Source organism: Hippoglossus stenolepis, chromosome 12, assembly GCF_022539355.2.
Source record: "Hippoglossus stenolepis isolate QCI-W04-F060 chromosome 12, HSTE1.2, whole genome shotgun sequence".
NCBI classification, from domain to species: domain Eukaryota; kingdom Metazoa; phylum Chordata; class Actinopteri; order Pleuronectiformes; family Pleuronectidae; genus Hippoglossus; species Hippoglossus stenolepis.
The window spans coordinates 11,473,754-11,495,358 of record NC_061494.1 but is presented as its reverse complement, the minus strand read 5'-3'; the positions used below and the strand labels follow the sequence as shown (position 1 = coordinate 11,495,358).

Genomic DNA, 21,605 nt, shown 5'->3' with positions numbered 1-21,605 from the left:
CACACAAGTTAGTATGAACACAGATTCAAACTGATGGTGTTAGTTAGTGGAGAATTTAAATTTGCAGGCAGCAATCCTGTGTTTTTGAATTCAGGTCATGGGACTATTATATAGTGAGGAGTTGTGATTTACAGGACCCAGAGAGCAGACGTCAGACAAAGCAAGTCATGCAGAGAAAGAATATTAAATCTAAAACACAGGCTTCAAGTCTCTGCTGGCAGACAGGAAGGCAAAGAAAAAGAAAGTTTGGGGATCCAAAACTCAAACTCAGGATAAAAACTAAGGAACAGGAACAAATACGGAAAGCAAGTACGAGGTAACACCAGGGAGCACCAGCAGGAACAAAGCCAGACGAAGTGACAAAGAAGACTGAGGAGCGCGGAGACTAAATGCATGAGGGAGGTGAGGGATAATTGGGCACAGGTGAAACATGAGGGAGGGGCAGACAGTCGCACACGCAGGAAACCAGACAGCGACAGGAAGTAAAGCAAGTCAGGAAAACACACAAGGTGACTGACTTCAAGGTAAAATGGGAAAAAAGAAAATGAAAAGTCAAACACCAAAACCCTTAATGCTGCATGGATTCTAAATTACAAACCAAAGGATTTCCAAAAAGTAATTCCAAAGCCTCTAAGAGTTTATATACAGATCACTGATTTTAGAGAGTAAAACACACTTTTGTTGTGCATATCTTAATATAGAAATAGAGCCGGTTAAATAACTAATTCCATGTGTTTAGTTAAAGACATCTTTGCGTGCAGTTCAACTTTTGCAATGCTGAGGTCTCAGCCTCAACCAATAGCACGATGTTTGTGTTATTGACCCCACATGGCTGGAATTGTCACATCCTTCTCTTACTCCCTTAAACCTGTCTCCTCCTCTTCCTCCTCCTCACCAACAGCCACATTGCCAACATCTTCCTCTTCTTCACTGTACATTTTTATCACAACCCCAAAAAAACGCTAGTCTAACAACCACAACAACAACCTCAAACGCACCACAGACCACACAACTGATTTCTGTGTGCGTCCCATCCTGCATGTGTGTGAGCCTGAGGCACAAACAAGTTTATAATAAAGAGACAAATAATGAAGAGCAATAGATTTTATTTTATAATTCTGTTCTTCTATATTTCCCATGTGTCCATTCTGGTTTTAAAACTAAACTTGGAAACAGAAATACTTATTAATCATGCATCTGTGTGTTTATTTCACTCCATAATTCACATGTGAGCAGTGGCCCGAGCGAGAAAATATGATCATGTGCAGGAGCCTTTTTTTTTTTTACAACAGACTTCTGGTAAATGTATCCACTGCGATTCTCTGTAAGACAATCTACTAATGCATAAATAGCCCTAAAGTATATTGATCATCCATATTTCTCCATTGCTCCGTTTGTTTGAATTCTGCAGTGGCCAGCATCCAGAGACTTCCAGCAGTGTCTGTAATGACTGACATCAACTTCCCCATGAAGGGTCGTAAAGGCATGGTCGACTGGGCCAGGAACTCCGAAGATAAAGTGGTCATCCCGAAGGGCCTCTTTGTTTCCCAGTCAGCAGGTACGTGGCGCAATATATTTCCCACGGAGACGTTTCAATTGTACATCTTCACTCAGGACCCCGAGCCACGCGAACACGTCCGCGTGCACGAGCGTTATTTCTCGTCGGACATACACGGAAAGTTTTCTCCTTCTTAAAGCCAGCTGTAATGTTTTCTAGCATCTGCAGCGGTAAATGCAGTGGAAATGTGAGATGAATGTACAGCGAACACATTGTGATGGATTCGGGGGCCACTGCTGAGGAGCGGAAAATGAATATGTTGACATCTCGGCAAACGCTGAGTGATTTGAGTTGCATTGCTTTGCCTGGAAACCTGCGGTATGACTTTTGCACAGCAGCATTAGTCTTCTGCAGGATGTATTATATTTTTCATTTTATGCTACTCCGACCCTTGTATCTGGGGAGTGAAACAAAACTACCACGCCTTCCGAACAAAGCCGGTTCGCTTGCGTTCGCTTGTTCACTCGCCGAGTATTTCCAATCGACTCAGCATTTTTGAGCCTCCTCTCAAACGGTGCCAGTTGCCACAGTACACTGCAATCCAGAGCCAGACAATTTGGTTAATTGGTGTAATCAGTCTTATCTGGAATATATCAAAGATAACAAAACAAGGGATTGATTATAGGAACCTGTGCCTGATCCCGGCCACTCTCATTTGGACGCTGTGTAGAAGCAGCGTCGACAAAGTCTGCTGCAAAAAGTTGCAAAAAGTACTCTTTGTCAAATCGGGGAAAAAAAAGTCTTAAGTCGTGTTAAGTGTTACTGGCAGATTCTGCACTGGCAGAACAAACTAGCAGGTTTGCATAAGCCAAGTGTTACTCCCATTTACAACTGTCTCCGGTTATGAAAACCTGCCATATTACTGGAAAGCAAAACCGTACACTGTTAAATCTACACAGCATGAACATTTTGAATATTTACTTCATTGAATCCGATCCACTTGAATATTAAGGTTGTGTAATGCTATAAATATAAAAGTCTATGAGTGATGATACCTGATACTTCATCTTCTCCTCTAGATATGGAAGGATCCCCCGTCTTCATTCTGGGAACAGTTCTTTACAAAACTCTCGGACTCATGCTGCCTTCACCAAAGTAAGAGCAGCACATTTCCTCGTCTGTATTGTCTGAACTGCAAAAAAAAAGACAAACAATATGACAGATTTAATCCTTTGGAAGCAGCACGGGTATCTGTTTTTATTTGAAGTTGTAGATTAAGTCTTAAAAAGAGACTGTGCCTCACTCATGTGTCCCTCGGCTGTTCGTCTGCAGCAGAATCACATTGAACGTGTCAAACAGGAAGAAAGAGAAAAGCAGATGAATGTGCTGCTGATGTTGTTTCTTCTATTTTAAGTTACCTTTTTTTTTTTTCTCAATATAATACATACATGCAGCTTTAATGCTTCCAAGTTACAATTCATGGGTTTACAATCAGAACACAAACTATTCAAACACAAGCAGAAAATAAGATTAGATTCAAAATTATGGGAAAAAACAAAAACACATGTATAACATAGAGGTTGGGCACAGCCTTTTAACTCATTTTAATTAACTAATTGTAATTATTTTTAACTTATTTTAATCACGTTTTCATAAACTTCCTCCATATTCCTTTCACATTCTAATTCTTGTTGAGTCATTACTGCTGAGAAAGCATATACAGTTTAAACATCAAAGGAGGGGTTTGTGCTACAAAACACAACTAGTTCAATTCAAAGAAAACATATTTAGTGAAACACGGACTGTGGAGTTAATTCAGGGCGACGTTATAGCCTGGAACAAGCAGTGGGACGTCCCAGACAACCACCGGGATGTCAGAGCCCGATCAACAGGTCCCTGGCACAAACAGCCCAAGGACGGAGCGGTCATCCCAGGACCGGCCAGGCTGTCAGTCACAGGTGCAGCAGCAGCAGCAGCAGCAGCAGCAGCAGCAGCAGCAGCAGCAGCAGCTGTGTACGTGTGGAGAGGAGCTCATGATGTGACGCCGAAGGTCACTCTCCCTAGAATAACAAGGGGATACGCCGATCTTCTATTTGCCAGATTTTAAGCTTGTGAGGTTTCAACTATGAAAAGTAAATGTCAGAAGTTTCTCTGCGCACCGAGAGCAGGGGTCAAAAAAGAACTTACCTCTTTGCTCCATCGATTTCAATGATAGAACGAGTCCAGAAAAGTGACTGACTTATACAATTTGCAAAAAGGCAGATGAAATGATTCTCAGGTGGTGCTGGTAGGACAGCCGGCCGCTCCTCGCTCCCCTCTGCTGTCTCTGTGTGGTTGACAGTTTCCGTCCTTAGTGGGAAGCGCTCGTGGATTCCATCTCCTAATAAAAAATAATATTCTGTCAACTATACAATAGCTGGAGATGGGTTTTTGAAACGGGAGTAGAATGCCGGATTTTTTCAAAGCGAAAGACACAAAGAAACATCTCGAGCCTTTGATTTGTTCTCTCGGGTTTCTGATCTGCTTGGGTGTTTGAAACACCTGCAAAACATCCTGCGAAGCGGCTTTCACGTCTAATGGGCGGCTTTTGAAGTCCGTGTGATATTTGGGTTATAGCTGCACTGGAGAAAAAATACCTTACACTAACACTCTGCAAGGTTTAAAAAATTAATTTGAAGAACTTGCACTCCCGATTTCAGATAATTAGATTAGCCCCTCAGAGAGGAACTTTAAATTCAAAATCTTCTCAGACACCAAATCAGGTTTTAACACCAAGAGTTCCTTATGCTCCAGATCCCACATAAGTCTTAATCTAATCCTTAAGTGTTAATGCTTCTTCACAGAGCAGTAAAAGAGGCCTGGGGTGTTTGAAGTAAAATCAGGGTCAAGGCTTTAAACACTGCAAATGTTGTATAGTGCTCATCCTTTATATCAATAAGCTGCATGTAACATTTACAGGGATACACAATATACCATCACGGTTAAGCTTCTATATCAAAGAGGAGCCTCTGCTTTAACACGTTGTCTTAACACTTGAACCTCGATGATTCAATTAAACAGGGTTTAAAAAGAATATCCAGGAAATGAGATTTGTTTCCTAACTGTTTTTTGTCTTTGACGCAGGAACCACACTGTTGTGAACTCCAAGGTCATCGCTGTCACGGTGAGACCTGAGCCCAAAGTGTCAGAGTCCCAAATGGAGATCGAACTGGCTCACCTGGCAAACGTAAGCACCACAGACACGTTCTGTCATCTTTTTATTACAGACACAGGTGAAGGAGCTACACCTACCCTTACCCATAATCCTCTCTGCCTCACCTTCCAAACCACTGGTGATTAACCTACACTGATAGACAAGAGTGGAAATAGACAGACAGACAGAAAGGGGACAGACAGGAAAGACAGACATACAGACAGACAGGTGGGCGGACAGGACAGACAGACAGGTGGACAGATAGATAGCACACAGAGATAGACAGGCAGTCGGACAGGTCAGACAGACAAACAGACATTCAGACAGACAGATGGATTGACAGACAGAGGTGGGCGGACAGGACAGGAAAAATAGACAGACAGACAGGACAGACAGACAGGTGGACAAACAGAAGAGACAGATAGAAACGTGGGCAGACGGGACAAACAGAAAGACAGGTGGGCAGACAGACAGACACATAGACAGGTGGACAGATAGGACAAACAGACAGGTGGACAGGACATACAGACAGACCGTCAAACTGACAGATCGATGGACGGACAGACAGACATGTGGGCGGACAGGATACACAGACAAACAGATGGACAGGCAGGCCAGACAGAGAGATAAAAACGGATTAATTAGAATTATGGATGGGTGAACAGTCCTGTTGTAGTTAGATACCAAAGACATGACCGGGGTGAAGATGAGTTTGTCTCATGATGAGAAAGGGAAAGTGATGGTGGTAGATAAAATAAGAATGAAAAATCTGATGTAGAGAAGTAATTGAGGCAAAAGTAAAAGAGAATGTGGATAAAAAAACAAAACAGAATCAAGATAAAAAAAGAATAAATAACGTGAAGTTCTGATTGTGATGTTCATTGATTGTAGGAGATAAAATATGTAATTATAATGACACCGGCTCTCGACGGTCCCGAGGTCCTATCTGTTGACTGTATGAGCTCCGGCAGTGACCACGGCACCTCCCTGCACACAATGGGGCCTAATTGGCTCGATAATTAATTTGCAAGTCGGATCATTACGAGGACATTTCCCTTTTTATGATCCAGACCTTGTTACTCAACCGGGATGTAAAGTGCATGTAAGTCTGAACGGGTCAACCAACGCGTCCATGTGCGATAATGTAATACACACTCCAGTTTGTAGTTTCTGTGTGATCCATAAAACACTTTATTATGTTTTTAAGATCTGCACAGAAGGGCAAACACGAAGTTCATTTATAACGACGGTGACGATGAAGAGCAATTGTCATCATCACAATCTATCTGGTGAACATTTTGTCCTTTTTCCTGCCTTGCAGGGAACAATGCACCCGTACTGCGCACTGTGGGACAGCAACATCATGTAAGTGGGCATGAACTTTTTACTTTTTAACTCGCTTGTTTTTTCAGTCACTCTGTTAAATATCAAGCTTTTCAGTGTTGTCGTAGTGCTTCTCTGTTACACCTCTGAATTTGGGTTAGTGTGCGTCCTCTCTCTGCACATATCTTTACATAGACGCAACCTAATAGCGCATTATTTTACATTTAACTCTTCTCGTCAGATGGGCATAAATATATCATGACGCATACAGACCTCGACAAACGTTTCTGCTATGAATCAAACTCACGAAGTCTCAGTTTGTGGAGTTTTTCTTTGTACTTTGAGTCGGTGTTGTTCTGGTTCTACAGACGCAGTGTTCCTGTGTTCAGCCCCATACCTCCATCCTGACATGAGTCACTCATGAGTCACTGGTTCAGTGTATATAATCACAATTCTGCAGTCATTTGGACAAGTGAGCTGTACTGTACAGAATGTACAACCAAGCATGGATGATTGGCACGTGTCGGCTTTAACACACATGTGAAATTCTTTTTCATTTCAGCTGATTTTGTTGATAACAGCAGCTCACGGAGATAGAAACAGACCAGGAAGTGCTTGGACATCAGACGTAAATACTGGACAGTAATATAACATAGCAAATATCACAAGGACGTTTGAAAACACCCACGTGTATACGCACATCATCATCTTCTCTGAAACTTAACTTTGCTGCTGGTTTTTTTTACGCTGGGCTTGTTTTGCCAGAGTTCGGTGTTGTGCTGCTGTCGGAGTTGATTCCGTGTCACCTTGTTTGCAGCAGAATGATTTTTGTTCTCGCTCGGTTTACATTTGACAGCAATGTTCTTGTTGCAGTGTTGATAGAACCAAAGTTGTTGAAGCATTTCCCCCTGCAGAGACTCAACTTTTCTTAAGACTTTGCTTCAGGCCTGTTCACTGCTCTGTCTGGGAGGAGACTATTTACTGATTTAAAAAACTACTTACTGCTGACTATTTACTGATTACACGAAAATATTAGCTAACAGTTGTGTATTATTTATTAGTTATAAATTATAAGCTTACAATTATCTATATGGCAAACCCCATATGCATAGTTTTCTTTATTAACAGCCTTTTTTTCCCCCGGGTTTCTGCAGGATCCAAAAAATCCAAAATAACCTAAATATCAATAATTTAATTTAACTTAATTTTAGGCCTTATAATGTCATATATATTAAAATATAACATTTATATTTTAAAGATAATAGTTGTTTGGCGTAATGCATCGTTTGTTATGTCTCCATGTTTTGTGGTTGTTTCTTAATGATACGGATATTAGCACACGGCAATAAAACAATATGTGGTTGTGGGAAAGACTGCGGATGCCTTCTGTCTCTGCCTCTAGTTTCCAAGGTAACATGTTTTATCCAGGGTTATTCCCGTGGCTACTTCTCGTTATCATATTTCATTGTGATTTCATAACTTGACATTGGGGTCTTAAGGTTTATTAATTATTGTCTTAAATTTAAGTTGTTGAAACCTGCAGAAATCTTGCTCTTGCTTTTTTTTTTATATATTTGCTCTAATCATCTCTCTATGTATAGTAATCTTTTTTAATTGTTGATGCTGCTTTTCCTGTGTTGGCTTCAAATTGCAAACCTCTGCACGAAGCACTGAAACGATGCATGTGTGCATTGGTGGTGATGCAGGGGCCACGTGCTGCCTGCGTGTCACACTCTGTAATGTGGAGGGAAACATTTGGTGTCGGGCGACATCGTTGAATGTGGTGAATCGTCTCAGCTCGTGGTTTGTTTGGGTGCGCTGTAAACACACACATGCTTTTGCCCTCCTTCTGTTTCAGTCCTGACAGGAGCTGCTCCAGGCATGTTTGCTTCCACCAGCATTTGATCCTCATGTATTTTTAAGTTCTTTTTAAACCATACTTGAGAACCTATACCATTTAGAGCTACTCGCTGTTACAGCGAGTAACCAGAAGGGGAATTTGAATCAATATCAAGATTCAAAAATAAGGAAGATGGCGTCACACATGCACATTAACAGAAAACGAGAATGCAACACAATGTCAAAAAACAAAACACTACAAAAGGCAAAACACAACAAAATTTGATGCTTGTCTATTTGAGGTTTTACAGTACTGGTGCATTCTTCCTTTTTGGATGCTCTAAGCCCCGGTACCGTAACACCTCAAGTAGACAAGCATCTGATTTTAAATGGAAACTGACATTTCTTGTTTTTTTACAAACAACGGCTTACTTGACCGCAGGAACTAACTCTGCTATTTCTATTGTCAACATCTGCTGTCGCTCACTACTGTTGTGGTTTTGTTTCCATTGTCTGGCTTTTCTTGTTCTGTGGCGGGTTTTGCGGCAGTTGTGAGGTTTGGATTTCAGCTTTTTTATTTGTGAGCACACAAACAGCAGTTGTGGATGAAGCAGCTTAGGCAACAGTTTACTCTGAAATAACATGTGGATTCTGCATGTTTGTCCTCTATTGTTTTGTCAGAGGGCATGCGCTCTATTTTTGAACAGCAAAGACGAAACTGGGACGACTCTGCTCTATTCTCTTTCTCTGACTTTCAAGTATTGGATATCAGCATTTATTTTTCCTCTGCTTTACCCTAAGTCATTACAATCAGGGCTCCGCTGAATGACTCCGTGCTATGATTACCGTGTTCATTTCAAACAGTTGGCTCATCCCGTTACAGACTAGCAGCCACTCTCCGGGCCCATCGAGGGGGTAATACACCATCTGTCAGCCATGTTGGCTCAAACAAAATGAGAGTGCTCACTATAACAATTAGCAGAATGAAAATGTTGTTCACGAGTGGAGAGCTGAGTCCTTTGTGCTTCCTGTTTCACCGACTCGTTGTGGTGCGGATACACAACATGAGAATACTGAGCTGTGCACTCGAGGCGGCTGGAATGAAGCCGTGAGGCGGAGACAGATCCCGCACCGAGTCTCTGCTGCTTCACTTTCAGCACAGGGCTGAAATATATATATTGTGTGACAGCGCCAGGGAGAAAACATCATGATTTGTCTGTTTGTGTGAGCAACTGAGAGGATGTTTTAAAGGAGGGTTATTGGTGTTATGAGCTTTCGCAATGATTTCCACGAATACTTTCACATAATGTGAATCTACAGATAGTTTTGCAGCTACAAAAATATATATTTGCACGTGTAAATTGAAAAATGTATGTTTGTGTGATTAAATATTGTGCAGGAATATTTTCAACTGTGAATTTTGAGAAGAGAGATTCTGAGAGATTACTCTTCTTCTTCTTCTTCTTCTTCTTCTTCTTCTTCTTCTTCTTCTTCTTCTTCTTCTTCTTCTTGGACAGTGTGACTTAGTCTAATTGGATCGTGAGTGGGTAACATGCTGATTGGCTCGTTAGCAGAGGAATAAATGCAGGGTCAAACTATTTGCCTGTGACTAAAACATTTGAGCCAAATTTGTGTGACTCATTGTCGATATATATGAACATGTTCCTCCACAAATTTAATTAACATATACACAAATGTTTGTAAAGCAACAAAAACCTTTTACACGTCTACATTTTATTCGCGTGAAAAACAATTTAGACATGCACAAACTATTTCCACAGCTTCAGAACATTTTTACACATTCACATGATCTGTTTCACACGTTCAGATGCGTGAATTCATTTTGTTGTTCACCACTTCGAGCGACAGCTTCACATTGTGATGGAATCCATACATTCTTCACTTCGCAGTGTTCTGTGCTCGTCCTTTACTTCACTATGCACAGAGGATTCTCATTTGATGTTCGATATTTTCTGCTAAATTAAGGAACAGTTTTAATGAGAACAATTTGATATATAATGAAATCCATCTATTTAAGGGAAACTAGGTAAGAGAAACACTTCAGAAAAAATGTATGTCCGTAAAATTGAGCTATTCTGTCTATTCAGATTTTGTATTAGTAATACAAGACGCCCATATGAGACCCACATCATTTTATGATAACTCAGGGTAATAATGTGCAGTCATGGGAAGTACATTTACTTAATTACAAACTAAAGTCCAATTACAGCATAATCATAATAATAATCATAATAATGATCAATAATGTAATAACTGAGGATCTGAGAGAAGGCCATTCCCTAAATTAATACTTATATTTTCATTTGTTCCAATACATTTTGTACTTTTAGCAAAGAAAACTGTGGTATTAGTAATTTTACAATAGTACATTTTCTGTAAATCTTCTAACACTGACATTCTGATTTAGTAAGAAGAGTTTTGTCATTTTAAATAGTGAGGCAGTAATCAGTCAACAATATAATTAGTTCCCAAGTAAATTTCTTTTTGAAATCTTTTTATCTTATCTTCATGTCAAGGAGAGTCCCAGAAAACCATTTCACTGCAGGTCGTACGGTGTATGGTTGGTGTATGAGACAAATGAAATATGATCTATCTATCTGAGCTATTGAAGGTTCAATGACATGAGCTTCCTGCGTTTGTCTTGTATCCCAGAGAACTGTGGGACAGCCTGCTGCCTCGGTGATTACCTTTTCAAAATCAGAAATCACTAAAAATGAACGAGGAAAAGAATCAAACAAACTTGTAAATAAACATGTTGATATGCGACTCTGTAAAAAAAAAAAAAAACTCTGGAGCATCTGAAGAGCCAATATCTTTTTCATTTACTCTTCAGCTCCACAGCACCGGACGTAAACAGCTCAGATGTATACACTTTTATTACTCTCTCAAATGTCAATATTTTCAGCTATCAAACAAGCCTGATATGACCAATATCTCACCACTGTGGCGAGGGGAGGCAAAAAAGTAAATGCGGCCCTGTGATGTCCCCACTGTGTTCACAAAATGAAGGTAAAAAAAATACTGGAATTAATCAAACTATCTATTCAAGGATGCAGGTACTAAATTGTTCTATGACTTTTATAAAAATCACTGGAAATATTTTATTCTTCACTCTCTTGACAACAAACGGAAGAGCTCATTATTGTTTAAATGGCTCAGAAAGATTTGTTCATCTCATTTTGAATATTGTAATCACATTACAGACTAATTCCTTATCCTGCAGCAATTAGATGCTTTTAAAATCATAATGAATATTTGCAGGGAAACACATATGAGTGTGTTTCTTTCTTTTAAATCAAATATGTTTTACTGTCCAACTTTGACAAGAGGCCAAACATCAGGCTGAGAGCGACGACCTTTATCAGTGAACTACTCGCCACATCAGGATTAACAGCATCTGGAGCCTTCTATAAAACACCTTTAAGACACCGTATTTTTACGGACTGCCACATTTATTACACCTCTCTTTTTACTTTTTCACATTTATCTACCCTTCTTTATTGTTTTTCTTCCTCTGAAAGCAAACAGAAGGTGATAAATGATATCATTACTTTGTCCTTGTTAGTATTAAATGTATAGTTTCCTTTTATGGTGCTCTATAAACAAACAGATTGCCAACTTTACTGGCAAACATGCAAGATATGTTTGACATAACTGTAGTGGGAGTTATTTATTGAGTGAGTTTGTTTGCATCAATATAAAATACAAAACAGTTTATTTGTGAGTTTGATATTGACTGAATTTATATTTGACTGTAAATACACTAATATATAATATATTGTATAAACTCATCCTTAGTAAGTGGACAATAACAAACTCTTCAAAATTCAGAATTGTCACAACAAAAAACACTTTTAAACCTTTGACAACAAAATATTTACCTAAACTATTATGTAGTAAAACGTTGTAATTCTTGTGATATTGCATTTGTGATATAATCAGTTTCCAGATGACTTGGTGTTAAACAGTTAGTGCCACAGATTTGCGGGAGCAGTCTACCTCCTGAGGAATCAAAGCATATTAATCATTTACATGTGAAGGTATGAAATGCAGCTGTGGCAGCGATGGGTTCTGCGAACATCTGGCGAGCCTGGACTCGAGCCAAACAGGCCACACTAAACCGCGCCAGGCCGAGGCGAAGCTTAAGAACCCAGCTAAACCTCTACTGTACGTTTTTGTCCCAGCTTAACTAGAAACAAGAATCTACCAGGGGACATGTGAAGTCAACAGCATATACATCACCTACGGTCTTTAATTAGCTATATGCACGGTTAAAAGAGAGAGTTATATAATGTGTGTGCGTGCAAAGCTCGATTTATAATGTAATTAATAATATTTGTCACCACTTTCTTTTGATCCTTTTAATCTACTTATGTTTAAAGCTACTTAAGAAGTTGGACAAGTTGAGTAAACAGTAAAAGCACCCGGAGCTGGTGATATACTGCGTTTTTTATGCGTCTGAATTTACATCTCCACCTCCATCTTTCACTTGAAGTTCTATTTAATTTTAGGTTTAATCTTTCTAATTCCGTTGAAAGAGCTCGTTAATTGTTTTTCCTCTTTGACGTCAAGCTTCTTTTGACATTTCCGTATCTCAGATCGGCAGTTTCTCACGTCACAGACCCTCAAACAGACTCGCCTGCGCCACAGACTTGATCAGATTCAGGCTCTTGTGGGAAGGTTTTTGTTGTTTTTCAGCTGCGTTTGAATGGGAACTGTCTACGCTGCAGATGGGGGAGAGGATAAGAACGAGAGTTTTGCATTGGGGTTATTTCTGGTGGATTAATTCATCATGAAATTAAACAACTTCCAGTTCTGCTTGGGACCTCTGGATGTCCACTTTCCGATGTACTGCAAGAGGATGTGGGCAGGGAGAAGTCACAGTGTGGACGATGTTTATGGGGCGTCTAAGCTAGGACACTAACCGTGCATTATGTGACTGCAGGAGGTCTAGCTGTGTGTGTGTGTGTGTGTGTGGGAGTGAATCACATGTAAACCCTGACATGGTACATGATGTGAACACTCACTGGTGCTACATGTAATTACCTGCTCCGCTGGCCCTGGTTGATGTATTTATACATGCATTTACTTGTAAACCCTACACAGAATCAAATACCTCATAAAAAATGAAATGATAAGGAATGCAAGTTGTGTGGCGCAGTCATAGCGAGAGTGAGACTCAGTACAGTGCATATACTCATAAATATCAGTTCCCTAAACTGTTCCCTATTCTCAGAATCAGAAATACTTATTGATCCCAGGTGGATAGTGGGTTACAGACCAAGACAATAACAAAGAGATACAAAATAAACGTAAAAGTACAACATAAAAAGCTTGGAAAAAAACATATGTGGATTATAATACAATATTTAAAAAGAAGCAGAGTAAGAATATGCAGATATGTATAAATTCAGTGTACACAACATATACAATGGAAGATCAATTACCATACACGTTTCTTGTTTTCCATCTAGTTGTTTTTCTGTAATCTTACTAACAAGCAGACACAGATAAAACATAACCTCCTCGGCAGTGGTAACAAACGAAAACAGCAGAGATATAATATCTTGACTTTTGTGTTATTCACATCCTCACTGACAAAACCCAAACATCAACTTTTTCCCTTATCTGCCACCACAGTTTTGTCCCACTCAGGATTAATAAGATTCTTCTTGCAAAATAAATAAAAAATCACATGTCCATCATCACGAGATCCAGGATGGATGGAGTATTCTATTTTTCATGCAGCGTTGCCCCCTCCCTCCTCTGCCTGTCAGTTCGCGTCAGTCATTCAAGACTTTCCTCGAATTTCCTGAAGTGCATCGCCTCGGGCCCGTAAGCCACCAACTAGCCCAGTGGCTAATCCTGACGTGGGCATGCAAAGAAATTAAAGAGGTTCTTGGGGTGGCTGTACCCCCATCACGGGAGAAACATACAATATGCAAAGCAGTGTAATGAAGGCTAAAGAGACAGCGACCTTGTCTGGGCGTTTAACCGGTGAAGCTGCACCGTGCTGTGAGGCTACGGAGCTTCATTGTTTGACTCCAAAGTGGATAAGTTATGGGTTCGGTAATACGATCTCTTTGACTGCAGGACCTCAATCTGTCAGAGTCCAGCGAGGCACACGAGCGTTTTAGCAACCGTCTGTCTCTCTGCTTCACTTCCACACAGCGGTTTAAATACTGCATGCGCCATCTAAAGTTTTGCTGGTGCCACTCCACTGTCACTTATCAGGCGTCTTGACACCCAAAGATGTTAAAAACCGGAGCGTGATTAAAGTCTGTCACATTCCAATCCTGGAAGTTTCAGCACAAAGTTGTCACAGCATCACAACAAGGATGGTCAACAAATGGGTACGTGACGGATGTCGTGTCATCAGCCTCGCTGTGGTTAACATCAGCGCTGACACTTTCTCTCGGGGACGTTGTTTTTTTATATTCTAGGGCCACCAGGCCCCTGATAAGGTCAGACAACACATCAAACGTGGCGTACATAAATCCCCAGCCAGGGATGTTCTCCTGTCAGCTGCTCCCACCGGCGCAGAGCAGAGGCAAACATCTAGCAAGTCAGAAAAGTTAGAAACAGATCATGTCGAGGATTGAGATCTCACCGGGGGACAGGGGACGTGGGGGATTTGTGCCAAAGTTTTGTTAAACAGCATCAATCTATCATATCGCGAGTGTGCAGTGGAGAGAGGGCCTTGCTTCTGAATGTGACAGTCATGTTGTGAAAGTGCAAACAGCACTATGCTCAAAGGGGGATCTCTTGTGGGCAGCTGTGTGAAGGCTGTGATGCTCGCTGGTCACCCGGTGCTTCTCCATGACCCGTCTTTTCTGTCTGACAGGATACACAATAATAAAACCTGCTCGTATATTAAATGACGTGCCCGAGCCATTATTAAAATGTTGTTTTCCATCATGTGCAAGCTCCCTGGAGTACTTTGCATTCTGCAACTTCTCACACGGGCTCATACGTCATGGCTGTTTGTTCAGGCTGTCATTAAAGACATACTGTGCACTTCTTGGAGCTATGAATTAAATATATTACTCTTCTTTCATGAAACACATTAACGCTGGTTTTAGTATCACATTCATTACAAAATTAATAAAAAGTCTACCTTTATGTGTGTAACATAAACATAAACATCTCCCCTCGCTCCCCACATGGGGTGGTGTGTTTTCCTCGAGCTCGGGGCCTCTACCAGAGGCCTGGGAGTTTGTGGGTTCTGCGCAGTATCTTATCTGTTCCTAGGTGTGCGCTCTTCTGGACAGAGGCTTCAGATCTTCTACCTGGGATCTACTGGAGCCACTCTCCCAGTTTGGGGGAGGGTCATAGCCCCGAATGCTCCCACTGCCACGAGGATCACAGGGCCTTCCTCCTGTTCCAGCTGTTCTTTCAGCCCTTGGTACTTCTCGATCTTCTCAGGCTCCTTTTTCCTGATGTTACTTTTTCCTGATGGGATTGCCACATCTATCACTACTGGCATCTTCTGTTCTCTGTCCACCAGCAGCTGTTTGTCAGTCTGGAAATCGGAAGCCCCACAGGATCTTAGCTCTGTTGTTCTCTTACCTCTCTCGGTGGTATGTCCCATCGGGATTCGGGTGCCTCCGAATCCATACTCAGAGCAGATGTTCCTGTGCACTATATCCCAGCCACTTGGTTATGCCTCTCAGTGTACGCTGTCCCAGCCTGCGTCTTACACCCTGCTACTATGTGCTGGACTGTCTCAGGGGAATCTTTGCACAGCCTGCACCTTGGATCCTGTCTGCTGTGGTAGACCCTGGCCTCTATGGAGCTTGTGCTTAGGGCCTGTTCTTTAGCTGCCATGATTAGTGCCTCTGTGCTGTCTGTCAATCCAGCTTTTTCCAGTCATTGGTAGGATCTCTTCATATCTGCTCTTTTTGTCAGTGGTACATGCCTTGCAGGGGCTTGTCCTTCCATGATGGTTCCTCTTCGTCCTCCTCCTCCTCATCATCATTGCTGGGTTTCTGCTGGAAACTGGAAGTTCATGATATAGTTGGAACCATATTTCAAGTAAACCCTTATTTTGCACCACTCCTGAGTCGTCTTTAAGTGGTCTGGGCTACAGGCAGCAGCGTGGTGACAGTAAGTTCAAACACTCATGAACTTTATGTGAACTCACAGTTACTGTAGCTCTGATTGGGCGACTGAGCTGGGGTCTATATTTTACCCTCGGGGGCCTCACGTTAGCCACCCTGGTGACTCTCAGAAAGGCTGTTTCCTGCCTATATATATGATGCTATATCATTTGGCATCTATTCATCTGTCAGTTCTATTCATATTTATTCAGTGCAGATTAGCAGCTTCACAACCCTAACCAGTCGAATTCCTCATCATAGACTTTACTTTTATTTATTATTGTGGGATGTCTGTGTTTGAATCTTCCTTTCTATGAAGACATCTTTGAATACGATTCAAATCCATTGTGTTCCATCGACCTTTAAGATGTGATTCAGGAATGCAGCTGATTCTACTGTGACATATTTCCTCCAGGGGCTTTCTGAGTTTGAATGGGCTTCGTACTGTTATGTATGAAAGGACATTTTAATAACACTGTTTTTTCATGCTACCAATGCAAGTGCATTTATCCCTTTTAAATTGATTTTCATTTTTAAAATTGGTCAAAACAGCAGCATAAGAGTGACTCATCATAAAATATAAGCTGTATGGCTTTATATGTGCAGTCTGCAGGCCAAGCAAAAACATGCATTAGTTAAGAGGGGGGAGGGGGCTATATGGGGGTGTATGGTGAAGGTTATTGCTTTATTACTTTATTGCTTTGCACTGACACTGCAGAGATGGTCCTGGTTGGGAATTTGCAGCTGCATGGGCAGCGGCCGCTCTACCCACAAATCAACAGCTGCAGTGTGCTTTCTACTGAAGTCAGCGGTGTCAAATAAGATGAGATAAGAGAACTCTGATGTTGCAATAATATGATAGTTGCCAAAAAATATAAAAGTACAAAAATATGGAGTGTAATAAGGAGTAAGATAAGTTACAAAAATGTAAAAGTATAAAAGAATAAACTAAAACAAGTAGACAAAACAAGGAAGAGAAAAAGTAGGATTGGAAATTCCATTTTGAGAAGCATTGCACATGATAATGACATACAATATTATGCTCACAATATTAATATAGCACTGTAGAATATATTGCTTCTTCTTCAGGTCTACAAGTCATATAAACAGAGAGTCTGACAAACTGTTTTCATTCCACTGCTCCCTAAGTGATCAGCAACTGAACAGAACATGGTCAGTTAAAATCTAGTGAATTTAAACGACTTTGGCAGAAATATGCTCTCTGCTGAGAGCCACTCTAGTTTCCTGTGGTTTGCGTCAGTAGATGTGTCTGACAATCTTGTGGGTTTTGAAACAATGATTAAAGTTGGTTTCTGGCAGCTCAAACAACAGCCACGAAGTCTGAGCCCGTGTGAGAGGTTGCAGTCTGCTGGGTAATTCAAAAGAGAAGGTCGATGGGAGGTAAATCCTGCAGGACCGAACAGACAGAAGCACCGGGTGACCAGCGAGCATCACACCCTTCACTGCCCACTTGAGATATCCCCCTTTGAGCATAGTGCTGTTTGCACTCTCACAACATGAGTGTCGCATTCAGAAGCAAACCCTCTCTCCACTGCACGCGTGTGATATGATGGACTGATTGTATTTAACAAAACATTGGCACAAATCCACCACGTACCCCAGTGCCCCTCAAGTGTTTGCGTCTGCATTGTTTGTTTATTTATGTGTTTGTGGGCAAGATTACGCAAAAACAACTGAAATGATTTCCATAATATTTTGTGGAGGTGTAGTGCATGAACCAAGGAAGGGCCCATTCAATGTTGGTGTGGATCCAGGATTGTTTTCTTTCTTAAACATTGCAAGACAGGTTGGTTTTTCAAGGGATGTTTAGGGGACATACTATTCATGAGTTTGTGCAATTTGGTGCAGATCCAAATTGTGGGTCTTGCTGGAGGTTTGCGGTCTCTGGGTGACTGTCTGTTAGTTAGCAGGATAACACAGAAACCACTCCACCAACTTCCATGGAATTTCGTGGAGGGGCGACGCATTTAAATGCGGATCCGCAGCAGGAGGCGGATTCCAGGGGTTGTGATGGTATTTATGAGTGTGTGCAAGCAGATCTAAATTAAAAATCTGAATCTAGCTAATTGAAATGCTGTTTCATAAGGTGACTGCCGGTATGAACTCTGCTGCGCGTCACTCCAGTTTGATGTGCGTGTCCTGCTCTGTCTCTGTGTTGAAACGGGCTGGATTGTGCAGCAGTGAACAGACAGAAAGTTGTCTGGCTGGACAACAGGTGTTTGTGACATGAATCCTAACGCGCAGGTGAAATGACTCGGACCACTGTCCTCGTCCATTTTTGGCGTCAGTAAAGTTTTCTCGGATGTTTGGACTTTTCCTCGAGGTGGATTTCCCCCTGAAGATTGAGAACAAGTGGAGAGGTGTGAGAAACAGAAGAGAGACGCTCGTTTTGTTCCACCTCGGCTGCTCGTGGTGTGAAGCGAGGAGCGGCTGCAACCATTGGCGCTGCTTCCGCGGGGTGGTGTTAGTTCTGCGGTGTTTTTTTTTTTTACTCTCTGAAGCGCTCCTGCAGCTCGGAGCCGCAGTAAAAGAAATAATAAAGATGATTTTGAGGAATAACCCAAACCCCACCATTTCATCCCGTCCCGTCTCCACACCGCGGGGCTGTGTGAGCGGATCCTGCGACAGCGTGCGGTTCTGTTTTTTTTCTTTCTTCCTCCTCTCTCCCTTCACTGTATCAGCCCTTCCTCTCCTCCTCATCCTCCTCATCCTCCTCTCACGGCAGCGGAGAGGAACAGAGAATCAGTCTGATGCTGTCCGCCGTTTCCAGGGTGAAACCCCCCCCGAGGAAGCATCCACAAGCTGCTAATTAAAACAGCAGAGATAGAGGGGGGGCAAGAGAGGGGGATAACAGGGGCATTGAGAGGAGGAGAGGGAGAAAAAGGGGTGATACAGTCGTTTGGAGGAAGAGAGGAATCCCAATGCAGGTGAATATGAAGCGCTCTTATCTCTTCTGATGCTGTTTATTCTGCGTATGGCGAATCAATCAGCACCGGTCTGCGTGGACAGCTCCCGTGTCCCCTCCCCCCCTCCATCCATCCATCCATCCATCCATCCCTCCCTCCTCCCTCCGTCCTCCTCCTCCGTGTCTCTGCCTCTCCATCCGCTCCAGCTGAAACGCTGCTCGTGGCCACACAAGAGCCGCGTCGATGTGTCTGTCTTTTTTTTTCTTTTTTCCTTTTTTCTTTTGCGTAACCGACTCTTAGAGCGCTCGAAATAAATAGTTAAATCATCGGGGAGATGCAAAGACAACAACCTCCGATGTCGCTGGTGTGGAGAAGTCGTGTGAAGTCGTGCCACCGCTGGAATTAAAAAAAAAAAAACCCTTCCTCCTCTTCCTCCTCTTCTTCTTCTTTGCAGGAACGATTCCTGGGGAGCCTGGTCCAAAAAAGGATGTAAAACGGTGCTCACAGATGCATCCCATACAAAATGCCTGTGTGATCGTGTGTCTACCTTCGCCATTTTGGCTCAGCAACCGAGAGAAATAGTAAGTGTGGCTATCGATCTGTGATCCATTTTGGTGTGTGTGCGTGGGTGTGCATGCGTGTGTGTGCATGTGTGTGTGTGAGAACGGGAATTGAATCTTTGCAGTGCTAATCCTGTTAAACAGTAATTCAGCTGTAAAGGGAGCTTGTGTGTGTGTGTGTGTGTGTGTGAGTGTCTGTGTGCATGCGTGTGTTTGTGTGTGTGTGTGTGGGGGGGGGGCTATTCTCTAGTTTGCACATTATTCTGATAACTTGTGCAAGCGCAAGGGCGTGTGCATGCTGATGCCTGTCAGCTTCTCATCAGTCAAACCCACCTTATGGCCTCAGATAAAGAAGTTTTTGGGGATGCAATGCCCTTGTTGTGTTTTTTCTTCTGTGACATTAGAATACATCAAAATCTCTCGAGTTCATGTTGTTTATTTACGTGCTGGAAAAGAACCTGGAGCCTGTGATTTCATAAATGGATAAAGTAATTAACATTGAGAACATGGAGTACTTAGACTGTGGCCTCTGCATATTGTGGGAAACACAGTAGGAAGTGAGATAACACAAATGAAGCTGTTCCTTCTCCTCTGTGAGGCCTGCAGCAGAATGACGACTGTTAACTTGGACATGAACGCGTATTTATTGCTCAGGATAAGTGAATATATTGTCGGAAACAGCATTAGTATAGCTCCAAATTCTAGGCCTGTGCTTGCACAACACGAAGGCAGACTCAAGCAAGAGCAACACTTCCATGCACTCAGGCCTATGCAGCTTTCCATGTCTTTCTCCGTTTTCTAATGTAATTTACAGGTGGAAAGTTTTCGAGGCCTCGCGACTCAACAACCTTCAAGCCCACGCAATGCTAGTCCCTAACCTCGCAGTGCATAAAGGGGAAACCCACTGTGGAGTTATTCAGATTAGCGGCGGTTGTTTGTTGATTGGTTTCCTCTCTGGGCAACAATAAAGATTTACTGTCCTGTGTGAACCGCGTCCAAAGCCTCCCACTGACTGGTTCGCTCTGCTCCGTCTCCTTCACAGAGCATGGCGTACTCAGGGGTCCCATCTGTGACATTGATAGTTGGCTGTGGCCTGTCCTGCCTCGCCTTGATCACGTTGGCAGTGATCTATGCCGTGCTATGGAGGTAACTGCAACACAGCTTCTCACACACGATGATGTTGTTAACGAATGTTTGTGTTTGAAAACAGGACGTCCAGCCACACGTGGAAGGAAGGCAACTGATCCGGTTGCTTTTTTTGTTTTTCTCTTTTGTTGTTGTTTAGGTACATTCGCTCGGAACGATCCATCATCCTGCTTAACTTCTGCTTATCTATAATCTGCTCAAATATACTGATCCTTATTGGACAAACACAGACACACAATGTGGTAAGTGCTATTTAAGGATTTGTTCTGCATGGTTTACAAAGTGTGTGTGTGGGGGGGGAGGGCCTAATGGTTGTTTCACATATCAAAGATAATGTGGAAAGATCCAAGTGGCACGTCACTGTGGATTTGAATGGAGCCTGGTACTCTCTATGCTGTGAGCATTAGTCTTGTTATTGTGTTGTTACACGTGTGCAGTGATACAGTGCGTCAAGAAGTTCCTCTAAAGGCCAAGCTCCATCACACTCACCTTCTACCAATCAATTAGAGAGCTGTCAATCAGCTTTGGTCTTATTTTGGAAAGAAAGGCCGAGATTATACGACATTCACCAGAAATTTAATCTTCAAAATAAGGCCTTTAGTGCACCAGATGTTAGCTCCTGTCGCCGAGCATAAAAACAAGAACATAACTGGGAGATTATAGCCTCTTTCAAGCTCATTACTCATTTTCTTTTTTTTTGCTTTTGCACTAAGAAGCTTGTCATATTTCATACAAATGGAGAATTAAGTGTTTCTAATGGCTCTATACGAGATAAGGCTTCACTCTGCGTCGGCCTCGCAACCATTGGTCTCTGCTTGGACGTGTCAAAATCGAGGCTGACCCTTAATCTGTCGGCATTGAGACTTTGGTGGAGATCTTTAACTGCGATTAGAAGCGTGATGCCTCTACAGAAACTGGAAAAAGACTATACGATTGTAAACTTGTCCTGAAGGTTATGAACCTAGTTCGGGTAGTTGAATCAAAGGTGACTGGGTCAGA

At 42.1% G+C, this 21,605-nt stretch overlaps 1 protein-coding gene across 9 annotated transcripts in view; it reads left to right on the top strand.

The window, feature by feature from the left end:
* Window positions 1–21,605, top strand: part of adgrb3 (adhesion G protein-coupled receptor B3) — a 122,511-nt gene that overhangs the window by 80,195 nt on the left and 20,711 nt on the right. For all 9 annotated transcript variants that reach the window (XM_047342299.1, XM_035172111.2, XM_035172113.2 and 6 more), the window contains 7 exons: window positions 1,412–1,558; window positions 2,578–2,653; window positions 4,622–4,724; window positions 6,013–6,056; window positions 19,355–19,481; window positions 20,503–20,606; window positions 20,746–20,848. In XM_047342299.1, coding sequence (XP_047198255.1) covers window positions 1,412–1,558; window positions 2,578–2,653; window positions 4,622–4,724; window positions 6,013–6,056; window positions 19,355–19,481; window positions 20,503–20,606; window positions 20,746–20,848 — 704 coding nt within the window. The remainder of the gene's footprint in view (window positions 1–1,411; window positions 1,559–2,577; window positions 2,654–4,621; window positions 4,725–6,012; window positions 6,057–19,354; window positions 19,482–20,502; window positions 20,607–20,745; window positions 20,849–21,605) is intronic.